The 17,647-nt window shown below is 43.7% G+C and overlaps 1 protein-coding gene across 1 annotated transcript in view; it reads left to right on the top strand.

The window, feature by feature from the left end:
- LOC126483863 (lysozyme-like) overlaps positions 1-17,313 on the top strand; it is a 287,279-nt gene extending 269,966 nt beyond the window's left edge. The window contains exons 3-5 of the mRNA XM_050107086.1: positions 6,038-6,129; positions 10,303-10,369; positions 17,180-17,313. Of these exons, the coding sequence (XP_049963043.1) occupies positions 6,038-6,129; positions 10,303-10,369; positions 17,180-17,313 (293 nt within the window). The remainder of the gene's footprint in view (positions 1-6,037; positions 6,130-10,302; positions 10,370-17,179) is intronic.
- Positions 17,314-17,647: the final 334 nt, after the last annotated feature.

Raw genomic sequence — 17,647 nt, 5'->3', positions numbered from 1 at the left:
GTAGAGATTCTTCTGGAGGAAAACCAGAGCATCGTAGATATTGATAGGCGCTTGCGGAATTTCTACGTAGACCTAGCAGTGAACAAAAGCACGGTGAGTCGTTGGGCGATGCGTCTGTCATCGCAAACCTGCCAGGTCTCCTCCGTGCCCGACCGCCGCACACAGCTGTGACTCCCGCGATGTTGGAACGTGCAGACACTTTCAGTCGAGGTCGTAGACGGATCACAAACACCTCGCAACCCAACTGTACCCGAGTCTACGCACCTGAGAGCAGCTCGCTAAACGTCATTGAGCTGTTCCTCATCCACCCAACAGCTCGTTTCTTGCTCTGAAGGCGGCATAGATAAATTCTTTCCACTAATAGCGTCAGAGTTTTGGATGAGAGTCAGGGATCTTTACCTGACCATGGTGTTGTGTACAGGCACGTTAGAGCAATACCTGAGAAATACATCATTTGAAGGAGGGTACTGCAGGACTTGAAATGAGTGGATACTATTTCCACAGAAATAAAGCGTACTCTGTCAAACGGAATCCAAGAGCACTGGAAGACCTGAGTCGAAACAAAGCCCCGGGAGTAGACAACATTCCATTAGAAATACTGACGACCTTGGGAGAGCCAGTCCTGACAAAACTCTACCATCTGGTGAGCAAGATGTATGAGACAGGCGAAATACCCTCACACTTCAAGAAGAATATAATAATTCTAATCCCAAAGAAAGCAGGTGTTGACAGATGTAAAAATTACCGAACTATCAGTTTAATAAGTCACAGCTGCAAAATACTAACACGAATTCTTTACTGACAAATGGAAAAACTGGTAGAGGCCGACCTCGGGGAAGATCAGTTCGGATTCCGTAGAAATGTTGCAACACGTGAAGCAATAATGACCTTACCACTTATCTTAGAAGAAAGATTAAGGAAAGGCAAACCTACGTTTCTAGCATTTGTAGACTTAGAGAAAGCTTTGACTGGAATACTCTCTTTCAAGTTCTAAAGGTGGCAGGGATAAAATACAGGGAGCGAAAGACTATTTGCAATTTGTACAGAAAGCAGATGGCAGTTATAAGAGTCGAGGGACATGAAAGGGAAGCAGTGGTTGGGAAGGGAGTGAGAGAGGGTTATAGCCTTACCCCAATGTTGTTCAATCTGTATATTGAGGAAGCAGTAAAGGAAACAAAAGAAAAATTCGGAGTAGGTATTAAAATCCATGGACAAGAAATAAAAACTTTGAGGTTCGCCGATGACATTGTAATTCTGTCAGAGACAGCAAAGGATTTGGAAGAAGAGCTGAACAGAATGGACAGTGTCTTGAAAGGAGGATATAAGATGAACATCAAGAGAAGGAAATAGAGGATAATGGACTGCAGTCGAATAAAATCGGGTGATGCTGAGGGAATTAGATTAGGAAATGAGACACTTAAAGTAGTAAAGGAGTTTTGCTATTTGGGGAGCAAAATAACTGGTGATGTTCGAAGTAGAGAGAATATAAAACGTAGACTGGCAATGGCAAGGAAAGTGTTTCTGAAGAAGAGAAATTTGTTAACATCGAGTATAGATTTAAGTGTCAGGAAGTCGCTTCTGAAAGTATTTGCATGGAGTGTAGCCATGTATGAAAGTGAAACATCGATGGTAAATAGTTTGGACAAGAAGAGAATACAAGCTTTCGAAATGTGGTGCTACAGAAGAATGCTGAAGATTAGATGGGTAGATCACATAACTAATGAGGAGGTATTGAATAGAATTGGGGAGAAGAAGAGTTTGTGGCTAAACTTGACAAGGAGGGATGGGTTGGTAGGACATGTTCTGAGGCATCAAGGGATCACAAATTTAGCATTGGAGGGCAGCGTGGAGGATAAAATTCGTGGAGGGAGACCAAGAGATGAACACACTAAGCAGATTCAGAAGGATGCAGGTTGCAGCAAGTACTGGGAGATGAAGAAGCCTGCACAGGATAGGGTAGCATGGAGAGCTGCATCAAACCAGTCTCAGGACTGAAGACGACGACGACGACGACGACAAAAACAACTGTCAAACGGCTGGTACAGAGGTGTCCAAATCAGACTTTCGAATCGCTATTGCAGAACTTGGACTTGCAGTAATACTACGGAAAAAATTTACACAATAACAGATTTTGCAGAACGTTACAAAAATCTACCTTTAATCACAAACCTTTGTGAGCTGAAAATTCAAAGAGCATTTAGTGACTGATTTTCAGGTTATTTACTTTATTTTTATCTAGTTCTCGAGCAATAATTTGTTTGGTAAAGTTTCACATTTATCCTAACAGCTAAATTATTAACTTTTGCATGTGCACTGAAACTGATTTACAACTATTAGTTTTCGCCTTTATACAACTTGGTAGTAATTTTGCGGATACAATGAAATTTAATGGCTAATGGAATTTAGAGCATTTTAATTTAGCACTTCTTATATTCATGGGTATTTCTAAGTAGCTGGCAAGATGTTATTTTATCCACATTTGTTAGGTGGCCTATAGTGACGGACTTCGGCCTATCCGTTATGTAGAAACAGTTCTTCCTTGTATTTTGATACAAGCGATATCTTTACGTTTGTTCGCATTACAAAGACAGTCGGATTATTTGAACACGTTAGATGGAAACTCGTAAACAGCAGAGGGTCGAGTCTGTTTACAAGCTACTACGTAGCGTGCTCAAATAATCAGTCGGTCTCGTGGTAAAGAGTCCCAACCTATAATACCACTAGTATAACCAGAAGCTGTTAGTAATTAAGAGACTTACACTCCTGACTAATTTGACAAGACCCGCCACGGATTCCTCTCTTGTGCCATCATTTGGAGATTAGCACTTGCACCCTACGTCTTCAAATATTTGCTGGATGTGTTCCACTCTGTCGTCCTCTGAGGTTTTAACCCTCTACAGCTTCCACTCCCTGATGCCCTAAAAGATGACCTACCATCCTGTCTGTGCTTGCCAGTGTTCTCCATACACTCCCTTTACCACGGATTCTACAGAGAATCTCAATATGCCTTACCTTATCAATACACCTAATTTTCAAAGTTTTGTTGCACCACATCTCTAACACTTACATTCTCCTCTGTATTTTCCACAGTCCATGTACCACTAACATACAATGCTGTGCCCGATTCGTACGTTCTCAGAAATTTGTTCCTCAAATGAAGGCCTATGTTTCATACTAGATTTCTCTTGGCCATGAATGCCCTTTTTGCCAGTGCTAGTCCGCTTATTATGTCTTCCTTCCTCCGTCCGTCTTTTTATTTTGCTGCCTTTCTTGACTTCGTCTACTTCCCGATCACCAATTCTGTTGTTAAATCTCTCGTTGTTATCATTTCTGTTATTTCTCATTACTTTAGTGTTTCTTAGATTTACTCTCAATCTAAATTTTGTACCAATTGGAATATCCATTTCATTCAATAGATCCTGCAATTATTCACTTTCACCGAGGATAGCAATGTCATAACGAATATCATTGATATACTTTCACCATGAATTTTAAACCTGCACTTGGCTCTTTCTCCTGTTTGTCACCGCCTCTTCGATGAATAGACTTAACAGCAGGGGCGAAAGACTACATCTGTCTTACGCCCTTCTTAATCTCAGCATTTCGTTCTTGGTCCTGCCGCTCTTACTGTTCCCTCTTGCCTCTTGTACACGTTATACATTACCTGTCTTTCCCCTTAGCTTATCCTTGCTTTTCTCAAGATTCCGAACATCTTGTAGGTTTCACATTGTCGAATGTTTTTCCTGGTCGAAAAATCGTATGAACGTGTCCTGATTTTTCTTCAGTCTTGCTTCCATTCTCAGCCGCAACGTCAGAACTACCTCTTTGTTGTCTGGTAAAGCCAAATTGATCGTATAACAGACCGTATATTTTCTTTTCCGTTCTTCTGTTTATTATCTTTTCAGCAAGTTGGGTGCATGAGTTGTTAAGGTGATTGTGTGATAATTCTCGCACCTGTCGGCTCTTGTCATCTCGGAATTGTGTGGACGAGTCTCCCGAAAGTCTGATGGTATATCGCCAGTCTTAAAGTCTACATACCAATGTGAATTGTTTTCTTGCCACTTCCCCCAGTGATTTTAAAAAAATTACGAAGAATATTTTCTATCCCTTCTGCCTTGTCGAAGCTCCTCCAAACGTCTTTAAAATTCTAGTACTGGATCCCCTGTCTCAGCCCTATCGACACCTGTTTCTTCTATTACGTCGACAAATCGTCCTCCTCATGGAAGCAATGTCCTCTTTCCACATATCCGCTCTCTCCTCTGTATTTATCAGTGGAATTACCATTGCACTCTTATTGTTACCGCCTTTGCTTTAATTTTACTTTTGAGTTTCCTATATGCTGAGCCAGTCCTTCTAACAATCACTTCTTTTCCGATTTCTTAACATTTTGTTGGAACCATACAGCCTTAGCTTCCCTGCACTTCTTATGTCATTCCTCAGCGACTTGTATTTCCGTATTCCTGAATTTCTCTCAACATTTTTGTGCTTCCTTCTTTCGTTGATCAACCGAAGTATTTCTTCTGTTATCCATGAGTTCTTCGCAGTTATCTTCCCATTTCCTATGTTTTACTTTCAGGCGTCTTTTTAGAGATGTCCATTCCTTTTAACTGAATCTCCTGCTGAGCTATCACAGTATCTATAGCCTCAGAACTTCAAGCGTGTATCTTCTTTCCTTAGCGTTTCCGTATTCCACTTCTTTGCACAATTCCTGAGTAGTCTCTTAAATGTCAGCCTAATCTTCATTACTAAATTGTGATCTGAATTTGTATCTGCTCTCGGGCACACCTTAGGATCCAATACCTGATTTAGAAATCTCTGCCTGACATTTCTAACTGAAATCTTCCAGTAGCTTCTGGCCTTTTCAAAATGAACCACCTCCTCTTATGGTCCTTGAACAAGGTATTAGCTATTACTAGCTGAAATTTATCACAGAACTCAATTATTATTATTCCTCTCCCCCATTCCTACTGCCACGCCCATATTCCCCCTTAATCCTTTCTTCTACTCCTTCCGCTGCGACTGCATTCCAGTCACCCATACCCATGACTAATAGGCTATCTCCCTATACATACTGTATTAACCCTTCAATATCCTCGTATTCTCTCTCTCTCTCTCTCTCTCTCTCTCTCTCTCTCTCTCTCTCTACCTCCTGCTTGCGACGTCGGCATATGTACTGAACTATTGTTGCCGGTGTTGGTTTGATGTCGATTCTGATAACAACCCTATCACTGAACCATTCATAGTAATCCTCTCTACCCTACCTTCTTATTAATAAAGAATCCTACTCCCGTTATACCATTTTTCTGCTGCTGTTAATACAACCCTATACTCATCTGACACCAGAAAACCATGACTTCTTTCCATTTCACACCCCATCCCCCAATATCTAGACTGAGACTTTGCATTTCCCCTCTGAGATTTTCTAGGTTCCCTACCACGTCCAAAGTTCTGACACTCCACCCCCCCCCCCCCCCCCCCCCCGACTTGTAGAAAGATATTATATCACTGGCTATTCAATCTTTTCCTCATGGTCAGCTCCCCCTTGGCAATCCCCTCCCGGAGATCCGATTGGTGACTAGTCCAGAATATTTCTCCAATAGGGAGGTTGACACATTTTAAATTGACACATGTCCTGTGGATACACATTACGTGCCTTTGATGCAGTGGTGTCCATTGCCTTCAGCAAAGTTTAAGCGATGACGGGGTTAGAGCTCCGTGCCGGGAACTTTTTGATTAGTAGTCACACGCTGCCCCTAGAACACGGGTGCTCTCCAGAAATATATATTATTTAAAAAAGATTAGAAGACGGTCACTGTGTTCCCCTGTGGCAGTATGCCCACTCAGTGTAAACTGACTGACTGGTTTATTTAATGTATTATCAAAACAGATTAAAGATTGAGCTAACGAATACTGACCATTGTTAGTCCATATCAACAGTTATTTGGCTCTGAGGCTGCTGGCAGTATAGGGAAAAGGCAGAGTACAGGAGGCAGGTGGTTTTCACGTTCTTTTCTCTGATAAATGCGTTTGTTTGCAGGGGTGTGCCTGGTGGAGAACGAAAGCGCCCGCAACACGTCAGCACTGGGTACCATCAACAGCAATGGCAGCCAGGACTTTGGACTTTTCCAGGTAAGATGGTGGAATGTGGGCTTCTCTCGTGTGGGCTTTGCCGAGGTGGAGCAAGACAGCAGAAGTATTGACACCAAACAGACGCGTCTGTCACTGTAGAATTAAACATTACATTGAAAAAAATTGGTGTTTGGACGATGTGGTATATAAAAATAATTTTTACCTTCCAAACTTGCCTCCCCACTCACTCCACGAAAAAAATCTGGAGCGCCGCAGACTAGCGTTCCAAAGTAAGCATAATATTTGTTTTCATGAAATTATGCCAATAAAATGCCATTTTTAGAATACTGATTTCAGAATACTAGGCCGGCCGGAGCGGCCGTGCGGTTCTAGGCGCTACAGTCTGGAGCCGAGCGACCGCTACGGTCGCAGGTTCGAATCCTGCCTCGGGCATGGATATGTTAGGTTTAATTAGTTCTAGGTTCTAGGCGACTGATGACCTCAGAAGCTAAGTCGCATAGTGCTCAGAGCCATCAGAATACTAGGTTCCTTCAAATATGTAAAGAATTACAGGTTTATGCTAGTACACATGGAGTGATTATTTTCCCGTTAACGGTTGTCTTCTTTTGACGCAGGTCAAACCAGTTTAACCGAAGTACGAACAACTTATTTGGCGTCCTACAGTTTGCTAAGTTATTGAGGCCAAACCACTGTTAGTGTGGAAGCAGAGGAGGACACCTCACGCATACTACTTACCGCACAGGGGGAATACCTGTTATGAACAAGAAATAATATTCTTGATGGATGAGGGCATTTAAATATTTGGAGGTTAAATATGATTAAACTGTTTACGCAGAGTATTCCCTAGAGTTCCGAACTCAAATTGCAGGAACCATCTCAATGACCATGTTACGCTTGGACCCACTTCCTGAAGCCACCCTCAAATCTGTTGTATTTTCGAAGAAACACAGTCGTTTATCTGAATAGATTTCACAAGCGATTTGGGATTTAAGTAATAAGTACCAAAAAAGATAAGTTTGCCGAGTTTTCGTAAATAGTGAGTGGTGACGCTACGTACCGTGAATATTGAAGCATTAAGAAAATAAATGTACGGATTAGGAAGAAGTCACCATTTACATAAACTTAGCAGAAAAGTGTCTCAAAATGAAAAGACTTTGAATAGTTTATTAACTGTGATCAAGGAGGACTTCGTCCTACGATGTAAGGAACCCTGTTGCAAAGTACTGAAAAGATAAATTACGTGTTTTGTCCAATTCGGTTTTTGGAAACGTGTCAACGTTATTAGGTGATACTTACGTCAGAATGGTCGTACAGCCGAATGCAAATACGTATTTTAGTACTAGGAGCTTGTTAAGCGCAGTTTTCCTGCTTGGTACGAAACAAAATTAGAGACAATATTTTAAGATGTGACTAATTTTAATGTGAGCTAAGTAAAGCAGGCCACTTACCTCAGAGAGGCGTAAGCAGGTGGCCACTGCGGGTTTGGAGGATGTGAGAGGGGGATGTTTTGTTGTCTTCCAGTACTGACAATTCACTGGCATGACAACTTGTACTGATCATCTGCTATTGTATTAAGATGGATTTGTGAGTGCGCTTTACAGAGATTATCTTCAAATGAGATAGTTCCGTATAGAAGCAACGTTAAATTAAAGCCGTAGTAATAAAACGCAATGAGGAAAAGAAAAGCCATTCAAAACATTAAATATTTATATATGATGCCTCCTACTGTATAATGCATTTAAACACAAGTTCAGTTACTGGTATCAATCAATAAAAAACCCGCTCACACAGTCAACACACCACTACTCAATCAAGCAGTAGCAGTGTCAAAACTTTCGTGGCGCAGAAGACTGCAGCAGGCTCAAGCACAGAACAGCGGACACAAAATGTTGGGATTGGTTGTACACTTCTAACGATCAGTGCCAACTCATCGCTTACTTACTGTAGGTAGTCTGCTGAGAAGTCTTATGAAGCTTACTAGCTAAAATTACATTGAAACTTCCTGGCAGATTAAAACTGTGCACCCGACCGAGACTCGAACTCAGGACCTTTGCCTTTCGCGAGCAAGTGCTCTACCATCTGAGCTACCGAAGCAAGACTCACGCCCGGTCCTCACAGTTTTACTTCTGCCAGTATCTCGTCTCCTACCTTCCAACTTTACAGAACCTCTCCTGCGAAACTTGCAGAACTAACACTCCTGAAAGAAAGGATCCTGCGGAGACATGGCTTAGCCACAGCCTGGGGGATGTTTCCAGAATGAGATTTTCACTCTGCAGCGGAGTGTGCGCTGATGTGAAACTTTCTGGCAGATTAAAACAGTTTTAATCTGCCAGGAAGTTTCGTATCAGCGGACACTCCGCTGCAGAGTGAAAATCTCATTCTGTAAAATTACATTGCTTGATATGTAGCCCAAGATACCTCCCCACATTTTCATTAATGGCTCTTGATCAAAGAAGTTGAAAGACCACTGACTTAAGAGCTCTGGAACAGATACGACCAAGAAGTTCTTAGGAGGCACAGTTACCTCTACGAACTGACAGCCTAAAAGAGCTAAAAAGAAATAGTTTTGGCAGAGGCGCCTGGTGGGTACAGAGACCAGGTGGCATCTGTGAGAGTTGCGTGAATGTTACTACGCTCAGTGGCTGTAACTGTGGAACCGCTGGTTGTGTCGTCTACAATGTTATTGGAGCAGGGGTGGAGACGGAAGGGAATGTACTACTACACACAGGTGGGTAAGATCCCAACTGCTCGCCAAAGAACGCAACCCTGGGTCGAAGTATTAATTTATCCCGCAACTAGCACAAATTTTATTTCTTCAGCTTCTATCATTATCATAGATAAAGTTCACTCTTATGTCTGAATGAAAATTTAATTACATCAGTGATTCTTGAGTTTCTCCGGCGTATTTGATAATCAAATTATCCACGGGTGTACTGCCGGTCTACAGTGTCCAACGGGCACAATATTTCGGCGATCATACATGTCGCCATCATCAGGTGAACTGACGGACTGAGCTCCTGTGAATGTGCCGGCACGGAGATCCGTACGCTATGGCTGCTCAGAGGGAACTGGGTTCGGTCGCGGCGGCGGCCGATTTAAATACCCTCCGCCCGCGCCGCGCTCCTTCCGCCGTCCGCACACCGCGCCACGGTCGCGCGGTGGAACAGATTGCGACGGCGTCTGAGATGACGTCGGTTTGATGGCTCTGTCCGCCGTGGTCGTCACAACTATACGTTTGCTCGATTTACTCTTGATCTTGATTAACCCAATCGACCGTGACTGTGGCTAGAATCTTAGCAAGGCTTGGGAACCAGCGATTGGGTTAACCAAGAGTAAATCGAGCTAACGTATAGTTTTGACGACCACGGCGGACAGAGCCACCACACCGACGTCATCTGACACCGTCGCAATCTGTTCCACCACGGCGCGGGGCGCGGACGGCGGAAGGAGCGCGCCGCGGGCGGAGGGTATTTAAATCGGCCGCCGCCGCGACCGAACCCAGTTCCCTCTGAGCAGCCATAGCGTACGGATCTCCGTGCTGGCACGTTCACAGGAGCTCAGTCCGTCAGTTCACTTGATGATGGCGACATGTATGATCGCCGAAATATTGTGCTCGTTGGACACTGTAGACCGGCAGTACACCCGTGGATATTTTGATTAATTACATCAGATCTATAGATCACCTGCACTTGGTACAAGTTGAACACGTGACTCGAAGTGTTAGGGAGGGTATTGGACTAGGATAGTCCCTGCAGCTGTGATACCCAGGCTAAAGTCCCAACCGTGGCAGAAAATTAATGCATTTCTTCAGCTTCGAACATTATCGTATATGCCTAATTACTAAAATCGTACTGTCAATACATTCTTGGATCGCAGCGTAACTGGAAATTGCCTTAGTTTATCACTCAGAAATTGCTCTCACGTACAGCAGCCTGGGACGCAAGAGCAGAAATACGTTGACTGCACCCGCTTAGTTAGCCATGCAGGAATGTCATATAACGGTAGTAACGATCCTCCACAGCATTTGGGGTAATCTATAATGCACTGAAACATCCGCTGTGATTGCAACGTGTTACTTGGTGAAGGATGATCATGATTAACTTATTTTTCGTACGTTTACCATATTTCCTAACGGTGTCACATTATTCCCAGTTCCAATTACCATTTTACTATTCATTATTTTGAAATAAGTAACTTCCGTTTTGTCCACAGATCAACAACCGCTACTGGTGCGATAGCTGGAACGGTACTGAGGGATACTGCCACGTTGCTTGCAAAGGTAAACACTTACTCGTGTGTTTAACGTCCGTTGACTCTCGTAGATTAGCTGAATAACATTGTGTAACACTGTCATTGGACAGACTGAAACAGCTTCTTATTTTGCTTTTATTACTGCGCAGATCCGAATGTGAAGCCATTTTCAAATGCTTATGATTATAGTACACCCCTTCAAAATGCACATACTTGGGTTAGTCAAAGCGCTCATCAGATTATATAATGTAAAAAAATGTGGAACGTTTGCCAGACTTCAGAATTAAACAAGGTAGAAAGTGTTATTTTGAATTGTGGTACAGGATGCCTCTTAAGAGTGCAGAAACACATGCAAGTATACGACACAATCAAGTTTTACGTAACACTTCTCCTTACTTGCAATCACTTCTCTATACACGGAGAACAGTACAACTCCTGATAGATAATTGTTAGGGTGCAGCAACCTTCAAGCTATGTAATGGGTCTACAGGTTCCTAGCAGGACTGTTACCGACAGGATTGATATTTCTTGTGCATGACTCGGTCACGAACACAAACTACCACTTCTGATGCAAGAACTGTTGAACTTAGTGTTCCACACGGCCCCTGTTTCCTCTGCTAGCTGAAATACGTTGTTTTCATTTAGAAGACTGGTTTGATTCAGCTCTACACGCTCGCCGAAACTGTACAAGCCTCTCCAACTCTGACAAGGGAACCTCCCCATCGCATCCCCCTCAGATTTAGTTATAAGTTGGCACAGTGGATAGGCCTTGAAAAACTGAACACAGATCATTCGAGAAAACAGGAAGAAGTTGTGTGGAACTATGAAAAAAATAAGCAAAATATGCAAACTGAATAGTCCATGCTCATGATAGGCAACATCAAGGATAATGTGAGTTCAGAAGCGCCGTGGTCCAGTGTTTAGCGTAACTGTGGAACGAGAGGTCCTTGGTTCAAGTCTTCCCTCGAGTGAATAGTTTAATGTGGTGTCACCGCCAGACACACCACTCGCTAGGTGGTAGCCCTTAAATCGGCCGCGGTCCAGTAGTATACGCCGGACCCGCGTGTCGCCACTGTCAGTGATTGCAGACCGAGCGCCACCACACGGCAGGTCTAGAGAGACGTCCTGGCACTCGCCCCAATTGTACAGCCGACTTTGCCAGAGATGGATCACTGACAATTGCGCTCTCATTTGCCGAGACGATAGTTAGCATAGCCTTCAGCTACGTCATTTGCTACGACCTAGCAAGGCGCCATAGCATTTGATAATTAATATTGTGAAGCTTGTACAGTAACGAGAGATGTTCTGCAATTGTGGATTAAAGTTAAGTATTATATCAACTACGTACTTTATTTGCTACTATTAATTCCCTTAACTGTTCCAGACCTCACGCCAATCTGCGTGAGCTTAACGCGTGCCTTTCGGCTTCCTCTCATTGTGACTTGGCTGTCTTGCCAAGTCACAACATTTAATTTTTTATGTAATGAACTTCGCTCTCCAAAATCCCAGGACATGTTCAGATTTGCTTGGACATATGCAGGATTTGACGGTCTATACACGGAAAAATTTGAAAACGTTAAAAACATATGTTTTGACAGAGCACATGGAGAACTGTTGCATTCATTTGTTGCAGTTTATGTGACACTCTTATGTTTTCATCACTTTTTTGGGAGTGATTACCACATCCACAAGAAAACCTAAATCGGGCAAGGTAGAAGAATCTTTTTACCCATTCGCCAAGTGTACAAGTTAGGTGGGTCGACAACATATTCCTGTCATGTGACGCACATGCCGTCACCATTGTCATATAGAATATATCAGACGTGTTTTCCTGTGGAGGAATCGGTTGACCTATGACCTAGCGATCAAATGTTTTCGGGTCCTATTGGAGAGACACGTCCTTTCCCCTAGTAATCGCACGGTTTTGCGGTGCGGTCGCAAAACACACTAAATTTGTTACAGTGAACAGAGGCGTCAATGAACGAACGGACAGATCATAACTTTGTGAAAATAAAGAAAATAAACTTTTTTCTCGAGGGAAGACATGAACCAAGGACTTCTCGTTCCGCAGCTGCGAACGCTGACCACGGGACCACGGCGCTCCTGAGCTCACACTGTCCTTGATGTTGCTTATCTTGTGCATGGACTACTCAGTTTGTATATTTTCTTATTTTTTTCATAGTTCCACACAACGTCTTCCTGTTTTCTCGATTGATTTGTGTTCAGTTTTTCAAGGCCTATCCATTGTGCCAACTTATAGCTAAATCTGAGGGGGGTGCGATGGGGAGCTTCCCTTGTGAGTAACTATCGCAACCCACATTTACTGTTTGGTCACACTGTGACCAGCTATCAGAAGCCTTTAACCGCCACCTTTTGCAGCTCGAGCCGTGCAGGAAGTCAGATTGAGGTGATCACATACATTCTCGATTGGGTTTAAATCCGGATAGTTTGATAGTACGGCAAACTCATCCTAGTCCTCTTCGAACTCCGTACGTGCACTGTGAGCTGTGACAAGCAGCATTGTCTTCCTGGTTGATGCCGTCGTGGCGAGGAAAATCGAACTGCATATACATGGTGTCCAGAAAAGGACTCCCTGATTTCAAAATTAAATATCTCGAAAACAAAGATCGATAGAGGAATGCAGTAAACGGTATGTTTATTGTGAAAGCTGTAAGAAGTTTATACAGCAGTTTGAAATAATAGTTACAAAAGCTGCTAACAGATGGCGCTGTAAATGCCATACGTAATGCCTAGTATAAATAGTGATCCGATCCCCGAGCGATCAGTTCCACTATTGAAACGTGAAAGGGGGTTAGCGTACCGAAGGAAGAGATTAAAACCATGTACTCCATTGAACAACTCGTTTTTCTGGTGCTAGAGTACCACAGGTTAGAAGAGAGTCCTACGGCAACAAGGCGAAGTTTTCAAGCACGATTTAATGTTCCAAAAGGACCCGATGCGAAAACCATTCGCACGCTCTTCGCAATATTTCAACTAACAGGCAGCGAAACTGATGATCTAGTGGGGCATGTTGGCCGCAAGCAAACCGCAGTTACGCCTGAAAATATCGCCACAGTTTCTGGAATTATTCAGCGAAATCCAATGTCATCCGTCCGTAGAATTGCATCTGAGACTGGTTTGAAGCATTCCAGCACGCAGAAAATACTGAGAGTCCACACATGTTTCCATTCAAAATTCAAACGCACCGGCCCATACCCGTACGAGCTGTGCAACAAAGGGTTGCGTTTGCTAATCAGATGCTCACAATGATTGATAGTGAAGTATTTGATGTTGGCTGCATCTGGTTCGCAGATGAAGCACACTTCCACCTGAATGGATACGTGAATAAGCAGAACTGGCGATTTTGGGGTTCCGAAAAGCCATATTTGTGTGAAGTGAAACCTCTGTATTCTCCTAAAGTTACTGTGTGGTCTGCAGTATGGAGCAGAGGCATTATTGGCCCTTTTTTCATTTGAGAAACGGTCACTGGTGGACGTTACGTTGCAATTTTGGAACAATTTGTCGCCACACAGCAAGCGTTAGAGGATCGACCAGGTACTGAATGGTTTATGCAAGATGGAGACCCACCACATCGGACCGAACAAGTGTTTCGCTTTCTTGAGGAATACTTCGGGAGTCGAGTCATTGCTTTGTAATATCCCAAATTTACTGGTGCAGGCATGGATTGGCCTCCATATTCGCCGGATTTGACTCCCTGTGACTTTTTTTTGTTTGGCACAGTGAAAGACATGGTCTACCCGAAGCATCCCGCCACGCTGGACGAGCTTGAATCGGCGATCTCTGTGTCATGTGAATCCATTTCGGTTGAGACACTACGAAATGTGATGGCGAATTTCATTCTTCGTTTGCGCCAACTCTGTAGTGCCAATGGTGAACATTTTGAAAACACTGTGATGTGATTGTTTGCAAAGATTGTTTTCATACGATTATTTCACTTATGTATGTTGATATGAGCTTTAAAGCGTACAGTGCCATCTGTTAGCAGCTTTTGTACCTATTATTTCAAACTGCTGTATAAACTTCTTACAGCTTTCACAATAAACGTACCGTTTACTGCATTCCTCTATCGATCTTTGTTTTCGAGATATTTAATTTTGAAATCAGGGAGCCCTTTTCTGGACACCCTGTAGGAGTGGACACGTTCCCAAAGGATAGATGCGTAGAAGTATTGATCCAATGTGCCTTCCAGAATGACGAGATCATCCAATGAATGCCACGAAAATATTCCCCAGACCATACCGCTCCTTCCCGGTTGCACGGTGCTCGCTTCCAGGCATTTCACGCCGTAACGCCAGCAGCCACCTGTCCGATGGAGCATAAAACGTGATTAATCTGGAGAGGCCACCTGTCGCCAGTGGACATCCACTTGCGGTACTGGCGTAAAAGTTCCACCCTTCGTTACCGATGAACAGCAGTCAGCATGAATCACGTGCCTGCTGCGGTGGTCCTTACGCTGAACGTTCGCTGAACGTTCGCTGAACGTTCGCTGAACGTTCGCTGAACGTTCGCTGAGGAGACTGCTGGTAGCCCATTGGTTCATCTGGGCAGGTAGCTGCTGAACAGTTGCACATCTATTCACCTGTACACATCTCCGCAGCTGTCGTTCACCTGTCACCTATTGCCAGTGATGCACCACAGTTGCCTCTGTGCCAGTTTTGGAGACCATCATTTTGTTATGCACGGCATATTTAACCACGGCGGCGCTCAAATGTACCGACTTAGCTGTCTGGGAAATACTTCCACCCTTGGTCCGAAAGCCAATAATCATTACCTTCTAGAGATCAGTTAATTCGCTGCGTTAACGCATTAAAACGACTGCACTGTTTTCCGCGCCCCCCGAGCGCTTTATGTGCCTTAAACTACTGGTGCTGCCACCTTCAGTCTGTGAGTGGCCATTGCACGTTGACATAGCACATAGCAAATAGTCACATTAATGTGAGGAAACTGTATTTGAAAATGTTTACCGTATTAAAGTCCTCGTGTTCCTCTACAGTTCTTACCTCCTCCTCCTCCTCCTCCTCCTCCTCTTCCTTCTCCTCCTACTGACCACTCCCCCCCCCCCCCACCCCCTCCCTCCAGCCACATGCCCGCAATACTCCCTCTTCACACTTCCCTCCATTCCAGAACTGGAGATTCCTTGACCTTTGAAGATGTCTATCAATCGAACCCATCCTTTCATAGTTCACCATAAATCTTTATCCTCCAGTTCGGTTCAGCACCGCCTCATCACTGAATCAATAAATTCAGCCATCTATTCAGCATTCTTCTGTCGCATCACACTTGAAATCTTCCAGTTTCTTCTTGTCTGAACTATTTATCGTCCACTTTTCACTTCAGTAAGAGACTTCCTAAAACTTAAATGTATATTAGATACTAACAGTGTCTTTTCTAGAAAGGGTTTCCTTGCTGTAACGTGTTTGCATTTTATAACCTCTCTATTTTTTTAGGTTATAAGTTGCCTTTCTGCAATAATACTAGAATATTCGATAACTAAGTGAAACCCTGAGCTGCCGACAGGTGTTATTGATATACCTCAATGTGGACAGCTCACAAATGCGTGCCCCGACCGCGACTCGAACCCGGGATCTCCTGCTTACATGGCAGACGCTCTATCCATTTTTTAATTTTTTTTTAATTTTCATTTTGTTCGCTTCATCTGCTCAGGGCGGACGTCGTTAGACATCCGTTTAAATTCGTTGTTGATCGATTAGCTCAGTTTTTTTATTACAGAGGGCTGCTAACCCCCTGACCGAACACGCTGAGCTACTGTGCCGGCTGTCCATCTGAGCCACCGAGGACACAGATGAATACCGCGGCTGCAGGGACTTATTCCTTGCACGCTTCCCGTGAGACTCACATTTCCAACTGTCCACAATTCTACATATGTAATGTACCTTATAGACATTTGCCCATCCACTCATTACTCGCGCACGCTTTGGCGATTCCCGTAAGAGTTTGGGCAAAATGTGTGCATTTGCACAGACGAAGGTCAATGGCTGGGTAGCCTTTAACTATATATATGATGGATAGAGCGTCTGCCATGTGAGCAGGAGATCACGGGTTCGAGTCCCGGGCGGGGCACACATTTTCAGCTGTCCACATCGAGGTATATCAACACCACCTGTCGGCAGCTGAGGGTTTCAGTTAGTCATCATTTATTCCAGGGAAAAGCTGCACGGTCATTCACAGTATCTGTTCTTTCGAGAACAGTTACTGTCATCATATACTAGAATATTCGTCTGCTGCTTTTAATGTCTCATTTTCTAATTTCCTCAACATCGGCAAATTTAATTCTACCACATTCTATTAGCGTTAACCATTTACTCATTTCGTTCAACCACTCTTTAAACTCCTTTGTCATTATAGGTTATAGGTTTTTTGTCTGACAGTCATCGGCAAATCTCAAAGTTTTTATTTCTTTAATTCACTTTCCAAATTTCATCTTCGTTTCCTTTCCTGCTTGCTGAACGTACAGACTTAATATCAGGTACAGTCCTCAATCCTGACTCATTTCTTTCTAAACTACTGCTTCCCCTCCATGCCCTTAGATCGTTAAAACTATAGTTTGGTTTCTGTTAAGGTTGTATATAAAACATTTCACGTATGTTATCCTTGCTACCACCGGAATTTCAGAACCTGTCTTCCTCAGCACTATCAAGCTTTCTCTAAATCCACAAATACTACAAACGCAGGCTTACCTTTCTTCGATGCGACTTCTAAAACAAGTCGTAAGGCCAGTATTGCCTCAGGCTTTGCCACCTGTCTCTGTAACCCAGACTGCTGTCTCGTTTAATGACCAGTCTCGCTGTGCCCGCAGACCTGCTTGACGACGACATAGACGACGACTGCGAGTGCGCGCACCTCATCTACTCGCGGCAGGGCTTCAACGCGTGGTACGGCTGGATCAACCGCTGCAAGGACAAACCTCTGCCAGATCTTTCAAACTGCTGACGCTCGCTGCCGTCCACCTCACTACAAACCGGTACCACGTGGGATGGCAACAAGGAAAAGAACGCACTCAACCCATGGCAACCATCACCATAGATTATAAGCAACGCCATCGAACACCTCGAATGTAACGACCTACCGACAGTCTTGGATATTTCTGTATTTCCTTGTGTACCTGTGCAATACCTCATCGACTGCAGAGTTCTGATTCAAATATAAAGTTGTCAGGATATGAGCGTCTGTGCTTCTTCCCATCAAACCAGAATTACTTCTTAGACATAGTAAAGACACTGAAAAACCTATAGTCTCAGAAGTTTCAGTACAGTGTGTGTACAGC

The sequence above is a fragment of the Schistocerca serialis genome, chromosome 6 (assembly GCF_023864345.2).
Source record: "Schistocerca serialis cubense isolate TAMUIC-IGC-003099 chromosome 6, iqSchSeri2.2, whole genome shotgun sequence".
Taxonomy (NCBI): Eukaryota; Metazoa; Arthropoda; class Insecta; order Orthoptera; family Acrididae; genus Schistocerca; species Schistocerca serialis.
This window is presented reverse-complemented; position numbering and strand designations above follow the sequence as displayed.